The sequence below is a fragment of the Mirounga leonina genome, unplaced genomic scaffold, assembly GCF_011800145.1.
Source record: "Mirounga leonina isolate KUSES-001 unplaced genomic scaffold, KU_Mleo_1.0 Mir_175, whole genome shotgun sequence".
Classification (NCBI taxonomy): domain Eukaryota; kingdom Metazoa; phylum Chordata; class Mammalia; order Carnivora; family Phocidae; genus Mirounga; species Mirounga leonina.
This window is the reverse complement of record NW_023270453.1, coordinates 35872502-35897885: the sequence shown is the minus strand read 5'-3', so window position 1 is coordinate 35897885 and position 25384 is coordinate 35872502. Positions and strand designations below refer to the sequence as shown.

Below are 25384 nucleotides of genomic sequence, written 5' to 3'. Positions count from 1 at the left end.
TGCCCCTTCCCGTTTCCTAACTCGATTTGACCTTCTGACTTTCTTGCTGAAAGTTCTTCCCGTGCCTATTTTTGCACATGGGAAATGAGTTTTTAAAGTGCTTATCACACACCAAAAAAAGTGCCTATCACAAGTGTAGTCATGAAGAACAACTGAGATAAATTTCTTGCACAGTGCCTGGTACAAAAGCCTCACTATTAGCCCTTAGTAGGAGGAAAACTGGCTTAAAACTGGGATGCTTTGATGTCAGTCTTGTCTGTCATTAATTGCTCAATTCACTTAACTGTTCCTGGCCTCAGTTTCCTCATCCATAAAATGAGGGAATCATTAAAATCCCTTCCAGCTTTAAAGTATGATTGTGCCTCTTTTGCTATGCTCTTTCATTCCCTCAGAATATGAAAAATCCTTCTGGAGTCGACCGAATTCAGTCTCCTGAGATAATACTTACCCACTGAGACTGTTGTGAGAATAAATGAGATAACGCATAAACACTTGCTAGCACAGAACCTAGAACTTGGTAAGCGCTCCGCATTTGTGAGCTGTACTCCCTAAGCACTATTATTTCCTCCCACGAGAATGTAAACCCCAGGAGAGCAGAGACCTTGTTGATCCTGTACACTCGTGTATCTTGAGCGCCTAGATTGCTGTTTGCACATCTTGAATTGAATAAATACAGCAGTCTAAACGTCCTGCCCCTGCACGGTTCCCTGGGCAGTTTCCTCAAGGGTAAAATCAGGAGTCACTAAGATGCCTTCCAGCCATACAACCGTGCGACCGCTCTTGTATTCCACCCCCTTCTGGAGTCTGAAAAACCTTGGTTGAAGTCCCGACCCCAGAATAATCCAAAGCTATTTTGGAACGTGAGCCTAGGGCCTGAGCCCACTTCCGTTGCCATGGCAGCGGCTCCGCCCCCGAGCCCTGCAGATCCCCCGCCCTGATTGGCTGGACGCCCGGCTCCCTCTCCGGATGCGGCCACTGCCGCCATTGTGCGGCGCTGGTACCCCAAGAGGGTTCTCTCCGTGGCGAGTGTCTTGGGCTTTCGCCCTCGCTTCTCGCTCTCTTGTCCGGGGAGCCCGGCGGGTCCGGGACTCCCGTCCGTGCCGGTGCGGGCGCCGGCATGTGGCTGTGGGAGGAACAGGGGGGCCTCCTGGGCCCCTTCTCCTTCCTGCTGCTGCTGCTGCTGCTGGTAACGCGTAGTCCGTTCAATGCCTGCCTCTTCACCGGCAGCCTCTACCTCTTGCTGCGCCTCTTCAGCTTTGAGCCTGTGCCCTCCCGCAGGGCCTTGCAGGTGCTCAAGCCCCGGGACCGCGTTTCCGCTATCGCCCACCGCGGCGGCAGCCACGACGCGCCCGAGAACACGCTGGCGGCCATTCGGCAGGTGAGTCCCCCACGCCTCGCGCCCCTCCGCACCCCCTGGGAGGCTGGACTTCTGCTTGACCTTCCGAAGGTTCTCCAGTATTCTCATGATAGGCTTCCCAGTTCCCCATTCGTCCAGAAGGAATATATCCAAGTGGCCTTCGATCCCTCTGAAGTCAGAAATCTCCCAACTTATTTATAGAGCACAGCAAATACCTACATATTTGCTATATGCCAGGCACTGAGGATATAGTCATAAACAAGACAGAAAGGGTCCCTGCTTTCACAGAGCGTGCATTGGAATGTGGGAAATCGGCCTTATTAAACAAGTAAACACATAGATGAGATACTTTAAGAGAGCGAAAAGTGTAATGAAGAAACAGGGTAACGGGACAAGGAATGACTGGGAGGAGGACTTAACGCTCTTTTAGATAGAGTAGTCAGAGAAATCCCCTCGCAAGACATGACTTGAACTGAAACTGGGATTATGAGAAGGAGCCAGCCTTGGATCTGGGAGAAAGGTGTTCCAGGAAAAGAGAAGAGCAAGTGCAAAATCCGGAGGTGGAAATGATGTTGGAAGGTTCAGGTAACAGAATAGATACTAGTAGTTGAGTTTATTGTAAACGGATCACATTCACAGAAGCTGTGTTTACTTGTCCTCCAAATTATCCAAGTCATCTTATCATCTTTTTCTCCAAACACACAGTTCATGCCAGACAACCCTGGCAGCTGGACTCCTGATAAATTTCTGCCTCTTTTTTTCACAAGGCTGTCCTAAGACTCTTGCTCCCTCCAAGCTCCTGGCAGTCTCCTGACTTCATAATAATGATAGTTTGCATAGTATGAGAGATTTTCAGTTCTATAGGCACTTTTGCATCTGTGGAAATACATCTGATCCTCACATTTCTTTGAGACATTATTTTAACATTGAATGGGTAGGAAAACTGACTCAAATACTTGCAGCTCCTAGAATTCAGGGTTCCAAGCCCTAGGGCTCTTTGTCAGAGATTAGACTGTGTTCCAAGATATAAAAACTTGGACTCACTGTCCAGCTAGAGACAGACAGTATTACATAATGAGCAAGTTACTTAAGCTGTCTTTGTCCCAGTCAGAGTCCTGAGTAGGTAGGGTGTGGAAGCAAGGCACCCTAGGGCACCTCTCTTCATTTTAGCCCCACCCTGACCTCAGTTTCCCTATCTGTAAAATGGGAATGATATTGGTATCCAACTAATAGGTTGTGATTCAATGAGGTAGTCCACAGGAAGTGCTTGGCCCATGATAAGACCTCCACAAATGGAAGCTCTTTGGACCAATAATCTAAAGATGGCTTCATTTTTAAAAAATCATTTCAGGATAAAGGTAAAAAATTTAAGTCTGAAGAAGGAAGGGAGTGAGGAAGGCAGCTGTTAATTTGTGGAGGACAGCTGACTCTGTGTTTGTAAATCAAGTTAGTCTTCTCTTTTTTTTTCTTTTTTTTAAAGATTTTATTTATTTATTTGAGAGAGAGTGAGCACACATGACCCAAGGGAGGGGCAGAGGGAGAGAGACAAGCAGACTCCCCGCTAAGTGTGGAGCCCTACGTGGGGCCCTGTCCCAGAACCCCGAGATCGTGACCTGAGCTGAAGTCAGATGCTTAACTGACTGAGCCACCCAGGCACCCCAAATTAGACTTCTCTTGCATGCTTCTTTCCCCTTCGTTCTTTTTTTTTTTTTTTTTAAGATTTGATTTCTTTGACAGAGAGAGACACAGTGAGAGAGGGAACACAAGCAGGAGGAGTGGGAGAGGGAGAAGCAGGCTCCCCGCCCAGCAGGGAGCCCGATGCGGGGCCAGATCCCAGGACCCTGGGATCATGACCCGAGCCGAAGGCAGATGCTCAACGACTAAGCCACCCAGGTGCCCCCTCCTTCGTTCTTTGTGGTGTTTTTGTTTTTGTTTTAAGTTTATTTTTTTTAGTAATCTCTACACCCATCGTGGGACTTGAACTCACAACCCTGAGATCAAGTCGCATGCTCTACTGACTGAGCCAGCCAGGCGCCCCAATATCTTTATATTTATTTTTAAATAGAAAGCTAGAAAAGCTTCTCTGCCTCCCTTCCATCCCAATAAACCAAGGGGAGGGGTGCCTGGCTGGCTTAGTTGGAAGAGCATGCAGCTCTTGTTCTCAGGGCTGTAAGTTCAAGCCCCACAATGGGTGTAGAGATTACCTGAAAGTAAAATCTCAATAAATAAATAAATAAATAAATAAATAGAAATATAAAGATGGTGAAGAATGTATTTTACATTCTAACTTAAATTCAGATAGGTCAGGTGAAGTAATGTAGCTACACAGGAGAATGGTCATGAAAAGAAAGATACTTATAGGGAAAAAAGTACATAGTTGTCATTGACTTCCATTTCACCTTACGTTTATGTAAGTTGCCTTAAAGCATTACTCAGTGTTAATTGAACACAGAAGGCATTCCTAAGTGTTTATCAATGATGTGGTTTGGCCAGGAACATGATTGACTGAATATGAATCATATTAAATGAGGAAATATGTATTTGAAATACACATACACATACAGTGTTTCATATCCTGTTGTGTTGCAAGGGAATTAAAGTTAATTTCCGTTCATGTCTTGTATGTTTAGGTTGTTCATGTCTTTAATATATGTAATAAGATAAACATTGTGCCAAGTTCCTGGTCTTAAGAGGAAATGATATGATAATTCCGCTCATTCCAGTATAAGGTTATTATGGATGAACTTTTTAGCTATAACAGAATTTAGCTGCTGAATACAAACTGCAGAATACAAGGTCGCATCCTCCCTCTTGACTTCAAAAGGAATATGTAGCTTATTTCCATCAAAATATGTTTTTTGTCCTGTTCTTGCTCCCTTTGTGTGTTTGCAGCTCATAATTCATATTCTTAAACATTTTACTATGTAAACAATCAGGAAAGACATTCTGAGAATGGTAGAATTTCTGATAGATTATAAAGTAGATACAGAAGGAAAAACTTGAGAGAGGTGAAATGGATGGATTCCAAAAAACAGATACATGACAGTGACAGAGGAATTAAATTATACCTACAGTCCATTCTCCACCTAGGAGCCAGAGTGCAGCTTTAGAAGTATAAATCAGATTATATACTGCCCTTATTTAAAATCCTCCAGTGGGAATTCTTAATCTCAGGAAACAAACTGAGGGTTGCTGGAGTGGTGGGGGGTGGGAGGGATGGGGTGGCTGGCTGATAGACATTGGGGAGGGTATGTGCTATGGTGAGCACTGTGAATTGTGTAAGACTGTTGAATCACAGACCTGTACCTCTGAAACAAATAATACATTACATGTTAAAAAAAAAAAAAAAAAAAGGAAGATAGGAAGGGAAAAATGAAGGCGGGGATATCAGAGGGGGAGACGAACCCATGAGAGACTATGGACTCTGAGAAACAAACTGAGGGTTCTAGAGGGGAGGGGAGGTGGGGGGATGGGTTAGCCTGGTGATGGGTATTAAAGAGGGCAAGTATTGAATGGAGCATTGGGTGTTATACTCAAACAATGAATCATGGAACACTACATCAAAAACTAATGATGTAATGTATGCTGATTAACATAACATAATAAAATAAAATCCTCCAGTGGTTCTCTATTGGAATTAAATAAAATGCAAACACATTCTATCTTATACCCTCCTCAAAACCCCTGCTCCTGTTCCAACCACCCTGGGTGCTTGTTAGGACACTTCTGGCTTCATGTAATAGAGACTCAGACTTCACATATCTCAAACAATATGGGATGCCTGGGTGGCTCAGTTGGTTAAGTGTCTGCCTTCGGCTCAGGTCATGATCCCGGAGTCGGAGGACTGAGTCCCGCATCAGGCTCCCTGCTCTGCGGGAAGCCTGCTTCTCCCTCTCCCTCTGCCACTCCCCCTGCTTGTGCCTCTCTCTCTCTAATAAATAAATAAAAATCTTTTTTTTTTTTAAAGATTTTATTTATTTATTTGACAGAGACAGAGACAGCGAGAGCAGGAACACAAGCAGGGGGAGTGGGAGAGGGAGAAGCAGGCCTCCCGCTGAGCCTGGAGCCCGATGTGGGACTCGATCCCAGGACCCTGGGATCATGACCTGAGCCGAAGGCAGTCGCTTAACCAACTGAGCCACCCAGGCGCCCTAAATAAAAATCTTTTAAAAAAAACCACAAATATCTCAAACAATAAGGAGACTTAATATCTCACATAACAAGAATGCGGGAGAGAGGTGACTTGCAGGTTGGTTTTTGGGTTTTTGTTTTGTTTGTTTTTAGATTTTATTTATTTATTTGACAGAGAGAGAGCACAAGCAGGGGGAGCGGCAGGCAGAGGGAGATGCAGACTCCCCGCTGAGCAGGGAGCCTGATGCAGGACTCGATCCCAGGACCCCGGGATCATGACCTGAGCTGAAGGCAGACGCTTAACCGAATGCGCCCCCAGGATGGTTTATTTAGCTGTTCAGTTTATAATCATGGAGGACTCGGGTTCTGTTGCGCTACCTGCTCTGCCACCTGCAGCATATTTACTAGCCCTCGTTGTAGTTGCGCTGTGGCCATTGCAGCCCCGGGCATCACATTCTTGAACATCACCATCCAGTCTCAATCCCTCTTCCATATGCCTTTCCCAGAAGTCTCCATCACATACACACAGAGGGATTGGAAATAGTTCACTTACTCTGAACATAAGAGAAAGCTGAACAATGGGGCAAGAACAGGTCTCTACCAGCGGGGAAGAAGAAGGGGAATAGATTTGGGTAGACAGTCAACACTCTGTGGCTCCATCCTACATTGTGGTCTTTGTATTATACTTGCTCTTTCTTCTGCTTGGGAAACTCTTCCCCTGGATCTTCATATGGTTAGCTCCCTTAATCATTAAGGTCTCAACTCACATGTCATATTCTTAGAGAGGCCTTCCTTGACTGCCTTGTCTAGTGACCCCCACTGGCCTTAACCTTCACATTACCCTTTATTTTCTTCTTCAAAACATTTATCACTATCATAATTTACATGTAACATGTTTGTAATCTGTTTCTCCCTAGTGAAATATAAGATCCATGATCCTTTTCTTTCTTGTTCACCACTCTCCTCACTGCTTAGAACATTGCCTGATATCTAGTAGGCAGGCACTCGATAAGTATTTGTTGGAAGGATTGTGATGTATTAATAGCCAATAAATGCACAAGAAAAGATATTCAACATTATCAGTCATCAGGGAAATGGAAATCAAACCCACAATGGAATTCCCCTTAGGGTAGCTATCAACAGAAAGACAATAACAGGTATTGACGAGGATGTGGAGAAATTGGAACTTTCATACACTGCTGGTGGGAAAAACTGTCTGGCAGTTCCTTAAAAGGTTAAACACAGAGTTAACATTCGATCCAGCAATAACACTCCTAAATATATACATATATCTAAAAGAATTGAAAACATACATCATGCAAAAACTTGTACAGAAATGTTCATAGCATTATTAATAGCCAAAAGTGGAAACAACAGAAATATCCATCAGCTGATGAATGGATAAGTAAAATGTGATATATCCATACAATGGAATAGTATTCAGCAAGAAAAAGGAATGAAGTCCTGGTACATGTTACAACATGAATGAACCTTAGAAACATGCTAAGTGAAAGAAAAAAAGCCAGTCACAGAAGACTGCATATTATATAATTCTATTAAATAAAATGTCCAGAATGAGCAAATCCATAGAGATAGAAGTAGATTAGTAGTTGCCAGGAATGGGGACTGACTGCTAATGGACACAAGATTTCTTTTTGAGGTGATGAAAATATTCTAAAATTGATTGTATTGGTGGTTGCTGAGCTCTGTGAATTTAATTTTTAAAAAACCAGGAGCGCCTGGGTGGCTCAGTTGGTTAAGCATCTGCCTTCAGCTCAGGTCATGATCCCAGCGTCCTGGGATTGGTCCCCGCATCAGGCTCCGTGCTCAGCAGGGAGCCTGCTTCTCCCTCTCCCTCTGCCTGCCTGCCTGCCTATCTGCTTACTTGTGATCTCTCTCTCTCTCTCTGTCAAACAAACAAACAAATAAATAAATCTTTAAAAAACAAAACAAAACAAAAACCATTGAATTGTACACTTTAAACGTGAATTACATGGTATGTGAATAGTCTCAAAGCTAAAAAGAAGATGTGATTCTGAACTTTGTCAGACTGAAAAATCTCTACCAAAAAACATTGTGCCATTCTGTGTTCTAATAGTGTAAGCTATGGTTTTCTTCATTGTCAGTAAACACAAGTTAAGTTCTTTCTGTGTATGAAGTTATAGTATAAGGTTGGATATTTAAAAGATACTTTTCGGGGCGCCTGGGTGGCTCAGTTGGTTAAGCGACTGCCTTCGGCTCAGGTCATGATCCTGGAGTCCCGGGATCGGGTCCCACATCGGGCTCCCTGCTCAGCGGGGAGTCTGCTCTCTCTGACCCTCCTCCCTCTCATGCTCTCTGTCTCTCATTGTCTCTCTCGCAAATAAATAAAATCTTAAAAAAAAAAATAAAAGATACTTTTCAGTGAAACATTTAAAAAGCCATGTAAATATAACGAATTTGTTAAAGCAAATACTTTTTAAATCAATTTTATCAAAGTATAATTTACATCAATAAAAGGCAGACATTTTCAGTGTACAGTTTGATGAGTTTTGATAAATATATATACCTCGGTAACCATCACCTTAATCCATTTCTGTCACCCCAGAAAGTTCCTTTGTGCTCTTTGGAGTTAACCCCCCACTCACACCTCTGCCCCAAGGCAAGCATTGATACTACACTGTGCTATTCTATTACTAAACTATTAGTATAGTTTTTAGGGTACCTGGGTGGCTCAGTTGTTAAGCATCTGCCTTCAGCTCAGGTCATGATCCCGGGGTCCTGGGATTGAGCCCCGCATCGGGCTCCCTGCTCTGCCGGGAGCCTGCTTCTCCCTCTCCCTCTGCTTGCCTCTCTGCCTACTTGTGCTCTCCCTATCTCTCTCTTTGTCAAATAAATAAATAAAATCTTTAAATAAAATACACTATTAGAATAGTTTTTAAATAAATTTTTTCATTTTTAATAAAATTTTAATAAAATTACAATATTTTTGTAAACCAGTTTATGTGAGATTTGTATGTTTAGAAGAAAAAATACTATTATAAGGAATTTCTCGAAATTAAAAGATGAATGTGAATTGTATACTAATATGTGAATTTAATACAGGAGTTTATCTTTTTGTCTCTATAACTGGAATAACAAAAGTATCGGTAAAGAAAGTTGAGTGCAGTCATTAGAAGATATGGTCTGAGAAACTAATATGGTGGTTCTTTTATAAAGCTTTTGCTTGGGGCCTTAATAAACTACTCAGAAAAGACAAATAAAGCTTTTGCTTGGGGCCTTAATAAACTACTCAGAAAAGACAAATAAATGAACTCATTAGTTCTAGTAATCTTGCTAAAATTTAATGTCTTACCACTGTTATTTTTTGTGTTGTAACCAAATAGAGACGGCCCTACTGGATACAAATATAACTGAACCAATTATAGTGCTGGCCTCAGGGCATAAGGATAACATTTCTGTTACAGTGAGAGAGATGCACTGTGAATACTGAAAATGTGATCTTGTTTTATGTCTTAAATGATATAACCCATGTTAATTTACCAGTGCGTCCTTCTGTCTTTAATTTAGAAAAGATACCTTTTAATCTTATAAAAAGATTAATATAACTTAACCAGTGTGAGATGTGAGCACTATTGTAATGACTTTTTCACTGAGATGGGTTTTTTTAATCATAATAGCTTATGCTGAGTGCCAACTTTGAGCCAGGCACCAAGCTTGGTAATTTACTTTTTTTTTTTTTTTTAAGATTTTATTTATTTATCTGTCAGAGAGATAGAGAGCACAAGCAGGGGGAGTGGCAGGGAGAGGGAGAAGCAGGCTCCCCATGGAGCAGGGAGCCCGATGTGGGACTCGATCCCAGGACCCTGGGATCATGACCTGAGCCGAAGGCAGTTGCCCAACCGACTGAGCCACCCAGGCGCCCCAAGCTTGGTAATTTAAATGCATTATTTCTAAGTCCTTACGTCTCTTAAGATCATTAGAGAAGTATCATCTTTTTTTTAAAGATTTTATTTAGAGAGAGCATGTGTGTGTCCACACATTAAGAAAGGGAGAAGAGCAGAGGGAGAGAGAGAATCTCAAGCAGACTCTGCTCTGAGGGCAGAACCTGACACAGAGCTTGATCCACAACCCTGAGGTCATGACCTGAGCTGAAATCAGGAGTTGGTCAGAGTCGGTCGCTTAACCAACTGAGCCACCCAGACGCCCCGAAAAGTATCATGTTAAAAATGATGAAACTGGGGCACCTGTGTGGCTCAGTCGGTTGGGCGGCTGCCTTCGGCTCAGGTCATGATCCCAGGGTCCTGGGATCGAGCCCCGCATCGGGCTCCCTGCTCAGCAGAGAGCCTGCTTCTCCCTTTCCCTCTGTCTGCCGCTCTGCCTACTTGTGCTATCTCTCTGTCAAATAAATAAATTAAAAATATATATAAATTAAAAATGATGAAACTGAACCTAGAGTATGATAAGTAACTAGATGATACAGCCAGTGAGTGATGATTTGGGGTTCTTAGAGGAGGAAATCTTGGTCATAATATGAAAATCAAACTTCGAAGCTTAGAAGAAAATAGAGTTGTATTGTATCTTTATAAATGGGGATAGGGAAGGATTTAAATAAAAGAGAATAATCTATGCCCATAAAGTACATGATTGATAAATTCGACTGTATTAAAATTAAAAATGTGTTAAAAAGAACACAATAAATAACAATGGCTAACAATTATTGAATACCTGCTGTGCATTAGTACAGAGCTGTATGCTGTTCCCAGGTACTTGGGTACTTAAGTGTGTAGCAAATATATGAAGACCTTATAAGGGAATGACACAGGAATGATGCTCATCAACTTTAAGTTGGAGAGGAAGGGGGAGAAATCTCCCTGTGTCTGTAGTGTCCGTAGTAAACATACAGTGCTTAAGAGTACAGCCTCTACCACGTCGTAGTTTGTACAACCCAGAGCCAGTTTCTTAATTTCTGTTTCCTCATCTGAAAATGAGAATCTTAATACTACCTAAGGGTGGTGGGAATCAAATGAGTTAATATATTTAAAGCATTTAGAATAGTGCCTGACTATATAGAAAAGGCTCAGTAAATAGTAACTATTATGTGTTTTAGGGCAGCAAGAGATTGAAGCAAATGTGGCAAAATGTTAACATCTGTTAAGTCTTTTTTGCTATACACTGCTGTGTGTATTTGCCTAATTAAAATTTTTTTAAATTTAAAATCTTGATCATAATGAGCATTTTATGTCTTCATTGTGACAAAGAAGCCAAGGAAGCAAACGTTGGGTCGTGTGTCTCAGAGGAACATGCTCAAGTTCTCTTTTTAGATAAATTCCAGTATACCTTACCGTGTTTACCAGCTTGTTGGCCAACAGCCAGTGCTGCTTATATAAACAAACCGTAGTGTCCCCTAGAAGCAGGCTTGGTGTTCCTGTTACAGAGGGTGGAGTTAAACCAACAAAAACCTGACTCTTCTTGTTTATGCCAAAGTGGTGCATATACAGCTAATCAACAAACACTGGGGAATCATCGGAGATGCTGTACCAAACGGAGTGTAGTAATCAGTGGAATTTGTCTAAATATTTGTAATTGTAAGCCACTAATGGCCCATAGAGTTAAAGCAACCAGAGAAAACTTAAGTTCCAGAAATTTTCCCATATACTACAGTGAGAATGGGAAGAATGGGAAATTTATTTTTTTTTAAGATTTTATTTATTTATTTTTTTTTTTAAGATTTTTTATTTATTTATTTGACAGAGAGAGACACGGTGAGAGAGGGAACACAAGCAAGGGGGAGCGGGAGAGGGAGAAGCAGGCTTCCCGCAGAGGAGAGAACCCGATATGGGACTCGATCCCAGGACCCTGGGACCATGACCTGAGCCGAAGGCAGTTGCTTAACAACTGAGCCACCCAGGCGCTCTAAGATTTTATTTATTTATGGGGCACCTGGGTGGCTCAGTCGTTAAGCATCTGCCTCCGGCTCAGGTCATGATCCCAGGGCCCTGAGATCGAGCCCCACACCAGGCTCCCTGTTCAGCAGGGAGCCTGCTTCTCCCTCTCCCCCCCGCCCCCGCTTGTGTTCCGTCTATCGCTGTCTCTCTCTCTGTGTCAAATAAATAAAAATCTTAAAAAAAAAAAAAGATTTTTATTTATTTGAGAGAATGATTTTTATTTATTTGAGAGAATGAGAGAGCGATCATGAGCAGGGGGGACGGGTAGAGGGAGAAGCAGACTCCCCACTGAGCAGGGAACCTGATGCAGGACACAATCCCAGGACCCTGGGATCATGACCTGAGCTGAAGGCAGACGCTTAACCGACTGAGCCACCCAGGTGCCCAAGACTGGGGAATTTAAAGTGTTTGAGGAATCCCTAAGTGTGCAAGTTGAAGTAAGGTTATCAGGAAAAGTAGAAACTGGGTGGGTTGCTATTTGGTATAAGAAGGAGAAGAAATCAGTAAGAGACACCATCCACTTAGCTAGCACTGTTGGTCATCTTGAGCATGTAGATTGTAAAGTGACATCTGTGGCCACTTGTCATTAATATTGTTGATGTTTTTGTTAAGGCAGCTAAGAATGGAGCAACAGGTGTGGAGTTGGACATTGAGTTTACTTCTGACGGGATTCCTGTCTTAATGCACGATAACACAGTCGATAGGACGACTGATGGCACTGGTCGATTGTGTGATTTGACATTTGAACAAATTAGGAAGCTTAATCCTGCAGCAAATCACAGGTTAAGGTAAGTGGTTCATTGTCACTTAAACGTACCTTTCATCTTCTGTTGGGGATCACAGAAAGACACTCGCACCTTCTAAAGACACTGGCATCTTCTGCTCCAGGGGAATTATTGTTTTGAACTATATACAGGTTTCCCAAGTAATGAGCAGGGTGCCAGGAACAACTGAAATATGTTTTTCATCTTTTCCCACTGTGGCCAGATTTGGCCTGGGAATTATTCTCAAGACAATACACTGTCTAGTCACTAACATTAGTAACATTAGAGAGTTACTTTGTACTATCCTGTAAATTTTATATATAAGAGATTTATAGGTATATCTATATCTCAGAATTAGTCCTATAAGATACTCCACAAGAAAAGAGTTTTATGATCAACTAAAATCAAGCACTATACTCTAGATGTTCCCTTTAGGGATAAACAGTCCACATCAATCAGTTATTACCTTTAATGTTTCTCAAAGATGTATGACTACAGAACCCACACCATTCCCACCATAAACAGCTATAAACACATTGGAATGAGTATACTGGGTAATATACTTTGGAATATGATTATCTAAATCCCTCTCTTCTTTGTAATACTGAAAAATGTATGCTCACTGTTACTCATGTTGTATCATTCTCTCAACAATGATTAATACTCTTTGAGTATTAAGTATTTGACCTAGTGGTCATGTTATAGTCCTCCCTAAAAGATGATTCAGACTTTATTTTCCTAGGATCCCAAAAGAAAAGTCAACCAAAGGAAATTATACTTTAATCTAGAAAGTATTGGTAACACTTGAAAGTTCTGAGTGCAAGCTGCTGGAATTGCTCTTTGCAATATTCAGATATTTCATTGTTCTGTTACCTGCGAGGGAAAGGCTAGTTTTAATATTACAGTGACATTGCAGCTAAGAGGTCAGCTTCAAAGTCAACAATTAAAGCAAAAAATGCTCAGGGTCATCATCACCCATAAAATCCTTTAAGAAGGCATGATATTGTGAATAGATCATTCAGGCAGAAAATCAGTAATGAAATTGTCTTTGAACAACACATTAGATCAGATGGGCATGACAGATATATACAGAACATAACATCCAAAAACAAGAGAGTATATATTCTTTCAAGTGCACATGGAGCATTCTCCAGGATAGATCACATGTTAGGCCACAAAACAAGTCTCAATAAATTTAAAAAGACTGAAATCATATCATGCATCTTTTCTGACCACAGTGGTATAAAACTAGCAATCACTCACAAGAAAAAGTTGGAAAAAAACCACAAACACACAGAGGCTAAATGACATGCTACTAAACAACCAATGAGTCAACAAAGAAACCAAAGAAGAAATTTAAAAAATATATGGAGACAGATGAGAATACAATAGTCCAAAATCTTTGGGATACAACAAAAGCAGTTCTAAAAGGGAATTTATAGCAATACAGGCCTATCTCAAACAATCAAACCTTACACCCAAAGAACTAGGAAAAGAAAAAGCCCAAGGTGAGTAAAAGGAAATAAAAAAGATCAGTGCAGAAATAAATGAACTAGAGACTAAAAAAAACAATAGAAAAGATCAATGAAACCAAAAGCTGATTCTTTGAAAAGATAAACAAAACTGATAAACTTTTAGCCAGACTCATCAAAAATTACCTGTAATAATTCTGGAAATCTGTGGAGGAGAGAAACCACCATATGAAAATGTTAGAGTCTATCATGTAAGCTGCTACCCTTAAATAAAATCCAAACTCTGGATTCTGTTCAATGTCTAATATTACAAGGGGCCATTAACTTTAGTAAAAAAGACCATTGGCTTTGCTAAATTCTTCATGATCATATTCCATAATTTTATAAAGTTTCCAAGTTAAAGAAGTTGAATGATTTGGCGGGGGGGGGGGGCACCTTTTACAGAAGTTTTACAATCACCTTTGAGGCATTGCTATAAGTCTTGATTTGCTAATTGACTTTTGTATGTTAATAGGCTTGAACCTATTAATACACACATTAAGTAATACCTTAATTTGTTTTAGTACTTTCATTTAGTGGAACTACAGCAGAGCATATATAAAAAACTATTCATTCCCTCATTAATATACCTAAATAAACATTCACTTTTCCTTATACTCCAGTGCGTTTTAAAGAAAGGAGTATGTGAAAAATTTTAAACACATAAAAAACCTCTAGAAAGAGAAGGAAAATCAAATGAGAACCATCCTCTGGGTAACTGCTGCCCATTACTGTGTTACACTGCATCATTCTACCTAGGTTTTTTTGTTTGTTTTTTTTTTACTACTTCTAATCTGTATTGAAAAATAGACATGAAGAACTAATTAAACACCTCTCTCATTTCAAAAGAAAAAAGTGCAATATGGGTGTCAGTATGCCATCTTAATGTCTTTAACATAGCCAGTCTTTGTCCGCCAATTGGAACTCATTGCATTTTCTTTGTGAAGTCACTGGCTTGTGTTTATGGACCATGTTGTAGGAAAAATAGGTATTTTCTCTAGAATTATCCTCAATGTGGTTAGATGCTCATCCTGAGTGGGGGCCATAGAAACTAAGACTGGCCAAGGGAATAGCAAAGTCAGTGTCTCACCTCTCACTCCCAAGGAGTAGTCACTGAATAGAATGGCTGGCAGAATTGCCTGTACTGTTCAAATTATCTTTATCTTTTTTTATACCAAGATATTACACTTGAAATTATATAGTTGAGTAAGTATAAATTAAGTCATATAGAATGAAATTTCATTATGTGAGAAAAGCTGATTTCTTATAAATTGGGCACTTAACGTTCCTTTTCTTTATCAGAGAATTATGTATAAACATTTATTTTGAACAGTTGCACTTAAGTACACAACAATACAGTGAACAGATTTATGTATTCCTAGGAATTTCTCCTGCATAAGGTTCTATTAGGGCAATTACAGTCTTAAATTTAAGTCTCAAGTTCTCCAGAAGTACTCTGCCCTTTGGTGAGTAGAGTTCCTAATTATATTATAAATCTAGTGATTTCCTAAAAATTAAGTGGTTTTGTTGTTGTTGCTGTTTTTTGGTCAAGGATATCTGATCTGGTTCAAGGACATTAAGTAAATTATCCTTAGACTTCAGTATGCTTAAAGAAAGGAAGTTAGGGAAAACACTCTTTCCTGTTGGTTGGGAGACATTTGTCAAACGTCTGTTCACTAAACTTTTATCTTTTTTCTCTTTCCTGCAATATACTATTCCTTTTCCCTCTCTTATAGGAATGATTTCCCTGATGAAAAGATCCCTACCCTGAGAGAAGCCGTTGCAGAGTGCCTAAACTATAACCTCACAATCTTCTTTGATGTCAAGGGCCATGCAAATATGGTACAGTTTATACCATAGACTTCACTTTTTTGAAAAGACCTCTTATTTAATTGCTAGTCATTTCCAAAATCAACTATAGATTTTGCTACTTATCATTCTTAAATTATTTTTACAGATTATATTTGCTTATTAGAAGTTTACAGTGCAAAAATCGCATCTTTAAAGAAATAGTAAATTATAGAACTCTTAACCTTTGATGGAACCTTTGAACAACTCCTGATATTCTACAACTAATACAAAATAGAGTTGGGTTTTTCTTATTTGCATAAATAGCATTTACAGAAGATATTAAATAAACCATAAAGAGGCACTTCAACTGACCTTATAAGAAAGAATTCAGGAGTTAGACACAAGACCCGTTGCATCTGGCTGTAAGTTAATGGCTTTAGATGGACAACTATGGACTGAATTTAAAGAGAACTCCCATACATAAAGTTTCTGATAGCTAATAGGATATTTATCTTTTACTTAGAGTTACCCTTCCTGTATGATTTCTATCCCTTATGTATAGTTTTGTTATTTTATGATTGAGTAGATATACTTTTATGGTAAAATTACTATAATTTTTTTCAAATGTATATGACATTCCTAAATAAAATTCTGCTTAAGCTTTAGAACGTACACTTTTATTCACAAAAATATATTATTGCAGGGGCGCCTGGGTGGCTCAGTCGTTAAGCGTCTGCCTTCGGCTCAGGTCATGATCCCAGGGTTCTGTGATCGAGCCCCGCATCGGGCTCCCTGCTCAGCGGGAAGCCTGCTTCTCCCTCTCCCACTCCCCCTGCTTGTGTTCCCTCTCTCGCTGTGTCTCTCTCTGTCAAATAAATAAAAAATCTAAAAAAAAAAAAAATATATATATATATTATTGCAATGGAAATCAATGGGAAAATATGGTTTAGATTACATTTGTTCACTTATAACCAGCTTTTCAAGTACAAATACTTTTTTTCTGCATTTGGACAACTTATAGGTATTTTTCTCCCTTGCAAGTTATAATCAGTAATGGCCATCTACTGGTGGGGAATTCTGATGTCAATTTTTTTTATTCATCCTGGGATGTTGTTGAAACTAGTTGTTAAAACCTGAAATAAGAGCCTAAGTATATATTCTAACTTTAGCACAGGAAACTCTCATTTTTGAAGAAAGGAGAATGATGCTCTGACTCATTTATTATTCTGGTACATTCTGGTATTCTGATGTATAGTTGTATACATCTAGGTTTTCCCGTCAGTCTGCATCAGAATCACTAGGAATACCTATTAAAAGTACGAATTCCTGGGCCATATCACATAGAGAAGAAATTCTGAAAATGTCTAGGATACATGATTAAGGAACTTGTATTTTTAATGAGCATCTCAGGTTTTGTTGATGATACTGCCCACGTTGGGATCCCTGATAGGTCCTACATCTCACCCATGGTGTACTGACCTTCATGCTTATCCTCTTAGAATAAAGGGAAAAAAGAAGAAAAAAAAATTTTTTTTTAATCCAGCTATTTGAGCTTTCTGGTTGGGTGCTCACAGGTGGTTTGGGCAAATTAAAACATAGTGATCTAATTCACCAGAATGGTAGTGTAAAGGACCAAGTGTAGCAAATTGGAGCTAGTAGAACACAGGAGCCAAGATCATGGGCTTTGGAGTCCAACAGACTGTGATTAAACTCTGTCACTTACTACAGTGAACCTTAACCTTGATGTGCTTCAGTTTCCTCATGGGGGAGGGGGCGGGGTGGGAATAATAAAACAAATGTCCACAAGTGTTGTCATAAGCTGTTATGACAACAGCTTTGGCTCTGTAGCTCACACTCTGTCACATTAGTGAAGGGGGGACAGGACATGAGTAATTTCTATTTTCTTTTTTCTTTTTTGGAATGCATTTTGTTGCTTACATTTGGTTATAGGTATGTGTGACTTTCCAAAATTTAGTGATATTTCAAGAATTATAATATAGTGACATTACATTCCACCTAATGCCTAGTCACCTCTGTTGTTAGCTGCTATTGATGCTCAATGGCCAAATCTGTTAATTCACTAGAGGTTACAAAATGTCAGTATTTTAGTTCAACCATTTCCTCTTCATTCATTTAACTGGGGACAACTACAAAAAGAAACATCTGTTCACCTTGGGAAGCTCTTCCCAGTTCCTCCCTTATCCTATTATTCCTGCCTCCATGCTGGTGATGAATGCCATTTCCTCTCAGTCCCCTGGACTGAGAACATCTACACTCAGTAGTTCCCAGGCTGGTTGGCTCATGCTTCTGCCAGGAAAGGCAGAGGATAATAGAGTTGTGGGTATAAAAAGGCTTTTCCCAGTGACTAAACTGGGTTATAAGGAAAAGGTTTAAAATTTTGCTTCCAGCCTCAACTGGCTTGCCGCCTGCCATGCTTTCCAAAAAGTCTGACAAAAGGGATGAGCCTCTCAACAGAATAGTAAAGCAACAGTACTCCCACTTTCTCCCTATCTGCTGTAGATGTGAATTTAAGAAGGATCCAAATGGATGATGGAATCTTCCAATACTCCTTTCAGCATCCCCATATATTAGTAAAGTTCTCATTTATTCGATAGGGTTGTACTTAGTATGTAATAGTTATTGGCTGGGACTCTTACATTGAAATACATGAATCTCTATGCTTTGCAGGCTACTGATGCTCTAAAGAAAATATATAAGGAGTTTCCTCAACTATACAATAATAGCATCGTCTGCTCTTTCTTGCCAGAAGTTATCTATAAGGTAAAATTCAGGATTTGTATTGTACATAATACTGTCTTAGTTGATGGTGATAACAGAAATGGGCCAAGTAAGCATAAGATAGATGCCTGTTAAATGGAACTGAATTTCAGTTAAGAAATTCCTCTTTTGAAGTAAGTCAAGCAGAGAAAGACAATTATCATATGGTTTCACTCATATGTGGAACTTACATAAGCAATAGCACGGAGGACCATAGGGGAAGGGAGGGAAATCTGAAGGGGGAGAAATCAGAGTGGAAGATGAACCATGAGAGACTATGAACCCTGGGAAACAAACTGAGGGCTTCAGAGGGGAGGGGTGTGAGGGGAGGGGGTAACAGGGTGATGGGTATTAAGGAGGGCACATGCTGTGATGAGCACTGGGTACTATACATAACTAATGAATCATTGAACACTACATCAAAAACTAATGATGTACTATACAGTGGCTAACTGAACATAATAATAATAAAAAAAATTCCTCTTTTAACAAGAGAAATTCAGAAATGAGAATGAACTCATACCCCATTTTAAAATACCATGATTCCTCTTTAAGCCCCTTTTATATTGTTTATAGGCTCATTCAGATTAGTAAACATTCTCAGAACAAAGAATTATGTAGCTCTTCATCTCACTAAGTAACAGAATATACCTTTTAAAAAAAATAACTCTTGGGCGCCTGGGTGGCTCAGTTGGTTAAGCAACTGCCTTCGGCTCAGGTCATGATCCTGGAGTCCCGGGATCGAGTCCCGCATCGGGCTCCCTGCTTGGCGGGGAGTCTGCTTCTCCCTCTGACCCTCCCCCCTCTCATGCTCTCTGTCTCTCATTCTCTCTCTCAAATAAATAAATAAAATCTTTAAAAAAAAAAATAACTCTTAATGATGGAGAATTTAAAATATGCACAAAAGTCGATGGTAGTAAAATGAGCCCCTGTTTAACTGTGATCCAGCTTGTTTCATCCATATCTCCATTCATCTACCCCAGTGTTATTTTGAAGTAAATTCCAGAGATCATTTCATCCATATAAAAAGTGATTCCCTTTTTTTTTTAAACTATAGCCACAATACAGTCATTACCCCATCTAAAACTATTACTAAGTCCTTAAGATCATGAAATATCTAGTCAATATATAAATTTTTATTTGTCTCAGAAATATAAATGGGTTTTTGTTTTTCATAATTGTTAATTTGAATCAGGACCCAGCTAAAGACTACATACTATAATTTAAATCTTAGAACCTGTAAGTTCTCCTCCCCCCCCCCCGCCGCCTTGTGATGTATTTATTGAAGAAACCAGGTTGTTTTGTAGAGTTTACCCAAGTCCAGATTTTGCTTCCTATGTCATGATACAGTTTAACACATTCTTTTTCTGTATATATTTCCTGTAAATCGGTAGTGAGAGCAAAAGGCTTGATTAGTGGAGGTTCATTTATTCTTGGCAAGATAATCTCATAGGTGAGGGTATTTTTTCATCAGGGGACACATAACATCTGATTAACTCTTTTGTTGTTGTGTTGTCGTTTGCAACCTCAGTGGCCAGCTCTCAATTTACTCGGGGTTGCAAAATCTTTAAAATTTTAATTCTCTCATTTCTTCATGTATTATTTAGGGGTGCCTGGCTGGTTGTGAGTTCAAACCCCACATTGGGTGTGGAGCCTACTTAAAAATAAAGAAAGAAACTGTCATTTATTATTTAGTTATGCATTTGGCAAATAAATGCTAATCTTGTCCTTTACTTACCAGTTTCCAAGATAATGTGTTGGTTCTGTAGCATTCTTCAACAGTGACCAACAAAGTGTGCATTTAAAATTTTACAGTGAGGGTGGAACCTATCCACATATAAACTGTCATTAAGATGAATAGGGTCGTGGGGCTTTCAGACATTTGGATCAGTGTTTCCCAATCTTACTTGACCACAGAGGCCTTCAAAATGTTTGCTACATTGTCCAGAGGAGCACATAGCATAGAGTGAAACATCCACATCTTCCCATTTCTCCTTGTCCTTCCCAATCACTGCCCCTACTTCTCTCTCTGCTCTCTTCTTCTCACTTCCTTCTCACTCCACTTCCTTCTCCCCCCCACCCCCACCCCAACAAGCCTGTCTCAGTCATTTTTCTCTGGAAAGGATCAAAAGCTAACCAGCCCATCTGGAAATGATCATGGTTCCATCCTCACTGAGTTCTAATTACTTATCTCTGGCCAAAGTTTAAATTGATAACCAAATGAAAGTTTGTTCTTGTGACATTATGAAAATTTGACCCTGAGATTGTAGTTTACTCCTTTTAAAGGTAAGGACTTCGTGAAGGAAGTGTTCTTATTTATACTGTATATTAAATGCTTTACATCCATTACATTATTTACTGAAAGGATTTATGTCTATTTAGTAGACATGGGGGCCAGGGTACCATTATGGCCACTTCATCAGAATGAGAAAAATGAGAGGTATTGGACTTAAGATATGATACTTATTTTAATTTCCAAAATTGCTTTTCAGATGAGACAAACAGATCAGAATGTAGTAACGGCATTAACTCATAGACCTTGGAGCCTTAGCCATACAGGAGATGGGAAACCACGCTATGATGTTTTCTGGAAACAGTCCATGTTTGCGGTAATGGACATTTTGCTCGATTGGAGTATGCATAATATCCTGTGGTACTTGTGTGGAATTTCAGCTTTCCTCATACAAAAGGATTTTGTATCCCCGTAAGTTGGAAGGTTTTTTATCTTCTCCTGACACATTTCCTGAAATGCTCTTCTTGGAAAGGAAGGATTAACAGTGGGCATCCTGGATTGGATTTTACCTACAAAGCCCACCATACCTTTATTAAGGTGGAATGCCACTAGCTTCTTAGGTGGGAAGAGTTCAGGCATATTGCCCTGTTTCCAAAATAAGTTGGTCAAATATTCTTAGTTTTTAGTGCACTTTAAAATATATATATACCTAAAAAAAGAAAAAGAAAAAATAGAGGTGCCTGTGTGGCTCAGCCATTGGGCGTCTGCCTTCAGCTCGGGTCATGATCTCCAGGTCCTGGGATCGAGCTCCTCATCGGGCTCCCTGCTCAGCGGGTAGCCTGCTTCTCCCTCTACTGTTCCCCATGCTTGTGCTCTCTCACTCTCTCTGTCAAATAAATAAATGAAGTCTTTAAAAAAAAAAAAGAAAAGAAAAAGAAACCTTCCAAAATCTGACGAAAGAGAGATTACATGTCCTTGTGACTGACTCCCTTTGAAAACCAACATAGAGTCCAGGGCAGAGCCACAGCGGAGACACCCTGTGAGTGCCTGCCTGCCTTACCCCTCCCACCTTTCTTCCTGCTCTGCTCCACACTACAGAGACTTCGCACCATTGCTTCCAAGAAAACTTTCCATTCCCTACCTGCTAGCAATCTCTGACCTTTACTGTGGCAGTTTTATAGCTGTGTATTTTAGCTGATTAGAGTTGTTAGTTTCATATTATTTCAGGCATGCGTGTGTTCAAGTCAGTCAGTATTTGGTGTCTGCCCACAGTATTGCAAAGTATTATATTAAGAAGCTGAAGATGCTATGGTAAAGAAAACCATGGTCCGCCCTCATGGAATTTATAGTCAAGTAGAAGAGATAGTTGCTCATCAAATTAAAAATCCAATAAATATAAAAGTACAACTAAGATAAATGCTATGTAGAGAAAACAGTGTACGTATATACTATGTAATTTGACCTAATCAGGGGAGTTAGGGAAAACATCCCCAAGGAGATGACAACTAAGCTAAGGTTAGGAGGGTGAGTAGGAATGGGGTGGGAGGGTGGAGATCCAAGTCAGAGGGGAAACACATGCGAAAGTGTTACCGCAGGAAAGAGCCTAGTTCTTTCAAGAATTGAAAGAAAATCCATATTCTATCACACAGAAAGGAAAGGGGAAGTACAGTGTAAGACGAGGCCAAAGAGAGGGTGGGATAAGCCAGATACAGCCTCCAATAAGACCTTTTTTTTTTTTTTTTGGTGGAGGGTGTCTTTAGCAAGTCACTGAAATGTTGTAAGCTGGAGCAATGTGGAAGAGGTTCTGGTGCTGGGTTTTGGAACACTCCCTCTGATTGCACACAGAGGCCCAGTTAAGAGGCTCTTTTGGGGCACTATTATTACTCAGTGAATACCATACTTAGTGACCATTATAGATTCCTGGAATAACTGGTCCTTATTCTAACAGGATGGGTTTTTCCTCTTCCTCCAGGGACTACTTGAAGAAGTGGTCAGCCAAAGGCATTCAGGTTGTTGCTTGGACTGTTAATACCTTTGATGAAAAAAGTTACTACGAATCCCATCTTGGTTCCAGCTATATCACTGACAGCATGTTGGAAGACTGTGCATCTCAGTTCTAGAATTTTCCCCCAGGGAGGAAACGTGGGTACAGAAGCTGCCTGCTGGCCTCATGCAGGGATATCAAAATACCTTTGTGCTAGCCCAAGCCCTGGGGAATCAGGTGGCTCACACAAGCAATAGTCGGTATTTGCATTTTTACCTGAACCAGAGCAAAACCTGATTTTGCTCTGCTTGCTCCATGGAATGCCTGAGTTCAACAGTGTTGCTCTTGAAAATCTGGGTCTGCAAAAAGGCACAACAGCTCCTGCCCCAACCTAGCTGAGGCATACACCGAGACCCAGTGAGGATAAGCACAGATCGAGTTGTGCAGTTTGGGGATGCAGATGCAAATGCATGGGAAATGCATGATCACTCAAAGTTGACATTTTAAAACTTGACACACTTATGTAATTTACTTATTTAAAATATTTGTATTCAGCTACATTATCAATGTACTATAGACATCAAACTTGTGACCATACTAATAAAATCATTAAAAGGAGCACTAAGGGAAAGCTGTACCAAGCATCATACCCTGAGACATAAGGAATTTAGGGAAGCTGCTCTCTGCAATCCAGGGACCAGAGGCAACAGCCCCTGGTGAGGCAAAGAAAATGGTAGGTAAGTGTTGATTCCAGTGCAAGGGATTGTTACGGTATCTTGAAATAACTACGGACCACTAGAGGGAGGGTTATGCTCATTGGGGCAACTCTAGGACGGATGACAGTGGAACTGCAAGAAACATCCAAGAACATCTAGGCTTATCCTCCTTTTACAAATGAGAACACCGAAACCTGTGGAAGGAAAAGGTCTTTCTCAGATATGACACAGCTGGTAACATAGCAGAGCCTGATCTCATAAAACTAAAATTTCCTACTGTTTGCCGGGAACTTCAGTGGTTTAACATGTATCATCCCAAACCCCAGAAAATCTTACAGAGATATTACTCTCCTTTTATGAATGAGGAGACCAAGGCACTGCAAACTTTTTTTTTTTATTCTTATGTTAATCCCCATACATTACATCATTAGTTTTAGATGAAGTGTTCCATGATTCATTGTTTGTGCATAACACCCCGTGCTCCAAGGGCACTGCAAACTTAAAGTCACTTACCGAAGGTCTCAGAGTCCTTGGTGCCACTGAGATTCAAATCCAAGCCAGTCTAATTCCAGAGCCCTTGCTCTTAACCTTACTTGCCCTGTCTGCCCGTATAATGCAGAGCCCTTAATTCCCAGCTCTGTGCTCTTTTCCACTTAAGCTTCCAGGGGTCTTCCTGTGTACTTAAGTAGCAACATCTAAAATGAAATTGAGTCGGGGCGCCTGGGTGGCTCAGTCAGTTAAGCATCTGACTCTTGATTTCAGTTCAGGTCATGATCTCGGAGTGGTGAGATGGAGCCCCACATTGCACTCCTCGCTGGTCGTGTAGCCCGCTTCAGATTCTCTCTCCCTCTGCGCCTCCCTGCTCGCACGTGCGTTCTCTCTCTCTCCCTCTCTCTCTCTCTCTCTCTCTCAAAAAAAACTTCAAAAAATTGCAAAGCCGTCTGTCTCCTGTAGCTGTCCCTGCTCCCACCTTTCAGCCCCATCCGTAGCCTGGACCACAGGCCCTCAGCTGAGTCATGACTTCCCTCCTGAGCCCCATTGGGTCACCAGTCTCACACTCGCAGCTGCCAGACCACCAGTCCACACAGCTAGATGGCAGACGCACAGGCTGTTCTGCTACAGTCGGTGTTGGCAAGGGCACGATGGATGGGGCTTGGGACGTTTTCCATCAACATTTACAGAGAAGTTTTCTTGAATCCAAAAACAACAGGACAAAGATTTATTCAATGAATGGAACAAGTATCTAAACTGTCTGTACTTCCATATCACGCCACGACTAGAACGGCAAGAGGAGGACGGGAGCACAAAGACAAAACACTTCTGCAGACTGAATCCCCACTTTGGCAAGCAGACTACACAGCAAGCAACAAGGGATTCTCGGGGGCAGTAGAGCGATCCCTTCTGTTGCGGGAATACCTCTTGAGAGCCAGGAGTTGTTTCTTGACCTTTGTCCCAAATCCATTTTGCCCTTGACTCAGGCCCAGTGGAGGATTTAGATCCAGTGCTAAGATGTTGGGTCCCTGAAGAGTGGAGAATTTGGGTGAAGAAAGAAGGTGTTAACACTACCATTGAGCATTGGAAGGCTTAATATAGGGATTAAAAACAGGACTTGGGATCAGGGAAAACTAAATCCGATTTTATGTTTAGCAATTTAATAGCTCTATGACCTTGGGCAAGTTCCTTATTATCTGTAAAATAGGGACAAGATTTTATTTACTTACTTTTGAGAGAGAGAGCACGGGATGGGGGAGGGGCAGAGGGAGAAGCAGAATCCCTGCTGAGAGCAAACCAGATGCAGGACTCATCCCAGTACCCTGGGATCATGACCAGAGCCCAAGGCAGACACTTAAGAGACACCCAGGTCCCCAGAATAGGGGCAGTATTGGTACCACCCTAGGGGGGTGGCTGATTAAATGACCGAGTGCATGTAAAAGGCATGTAAAATGTTATTAATAACATTTACGGACTCCCTAACATGTACTAGACACTTTCAAATACTTCCCATGTGTTTGCAACAACACTGTGAGGTTGCCGCCGTCACAATCCCACTGTATTTTTTAAAAAGATTTATTTGAGAGAGAGTGCCCGGCGGGAGGGGGTTGCACAGAGGGAGAGAGAGAATCTCCAGCCCTCTCTGCACTGAGCACAGAGCCCGACGCGGCACTCAATCTCACCACCCTAAGATCGTGACC

At 40.7% G+C, this 25384-nt stretch overlaps 1 protein-coding gene across 2 annotated transcripts; it reads left to right on the top strand.

Annotated features, from left to right (window-relative positions):
• Positions 1–956: 956 nt before the first annotated feature.
• GDE1 (glycerophosphodiester phosphodiesterase 1) lies at positions 957–23095 on the top strand. 2 transcript variants are annotated; one of them, XM_035022372.1, is made up of 6 exons: positions 957–1378; positions 12028–12203; positions 15427–15532; positions 18170–18262; positions 20752–20963; positions 22465–23095. In XM_035022372.1, the coding sequence occupies exons 1-6, from the start codon at positions 1118–1120 to the stop codon at positions 22610–22612; spliced, it is 996 nt and encodes a 331-aa protein (XP_034878263.1). In that variant the 5' UTR covers positions 957–1117; the 3' UTR covers positions 22613–23095. The 2 variants fall into 2 exon arrangements, with proteins under 2 accessions (XP_034878263.1, XP_034878264.1); XM_035022373.1 differs by having other exon boundaries at positions 997–1378; positions 12032–12203; positions 22465–22991.
• The last annotated feature ends 2289 nt before the right edge of the window (positions 23096–25384 follow it).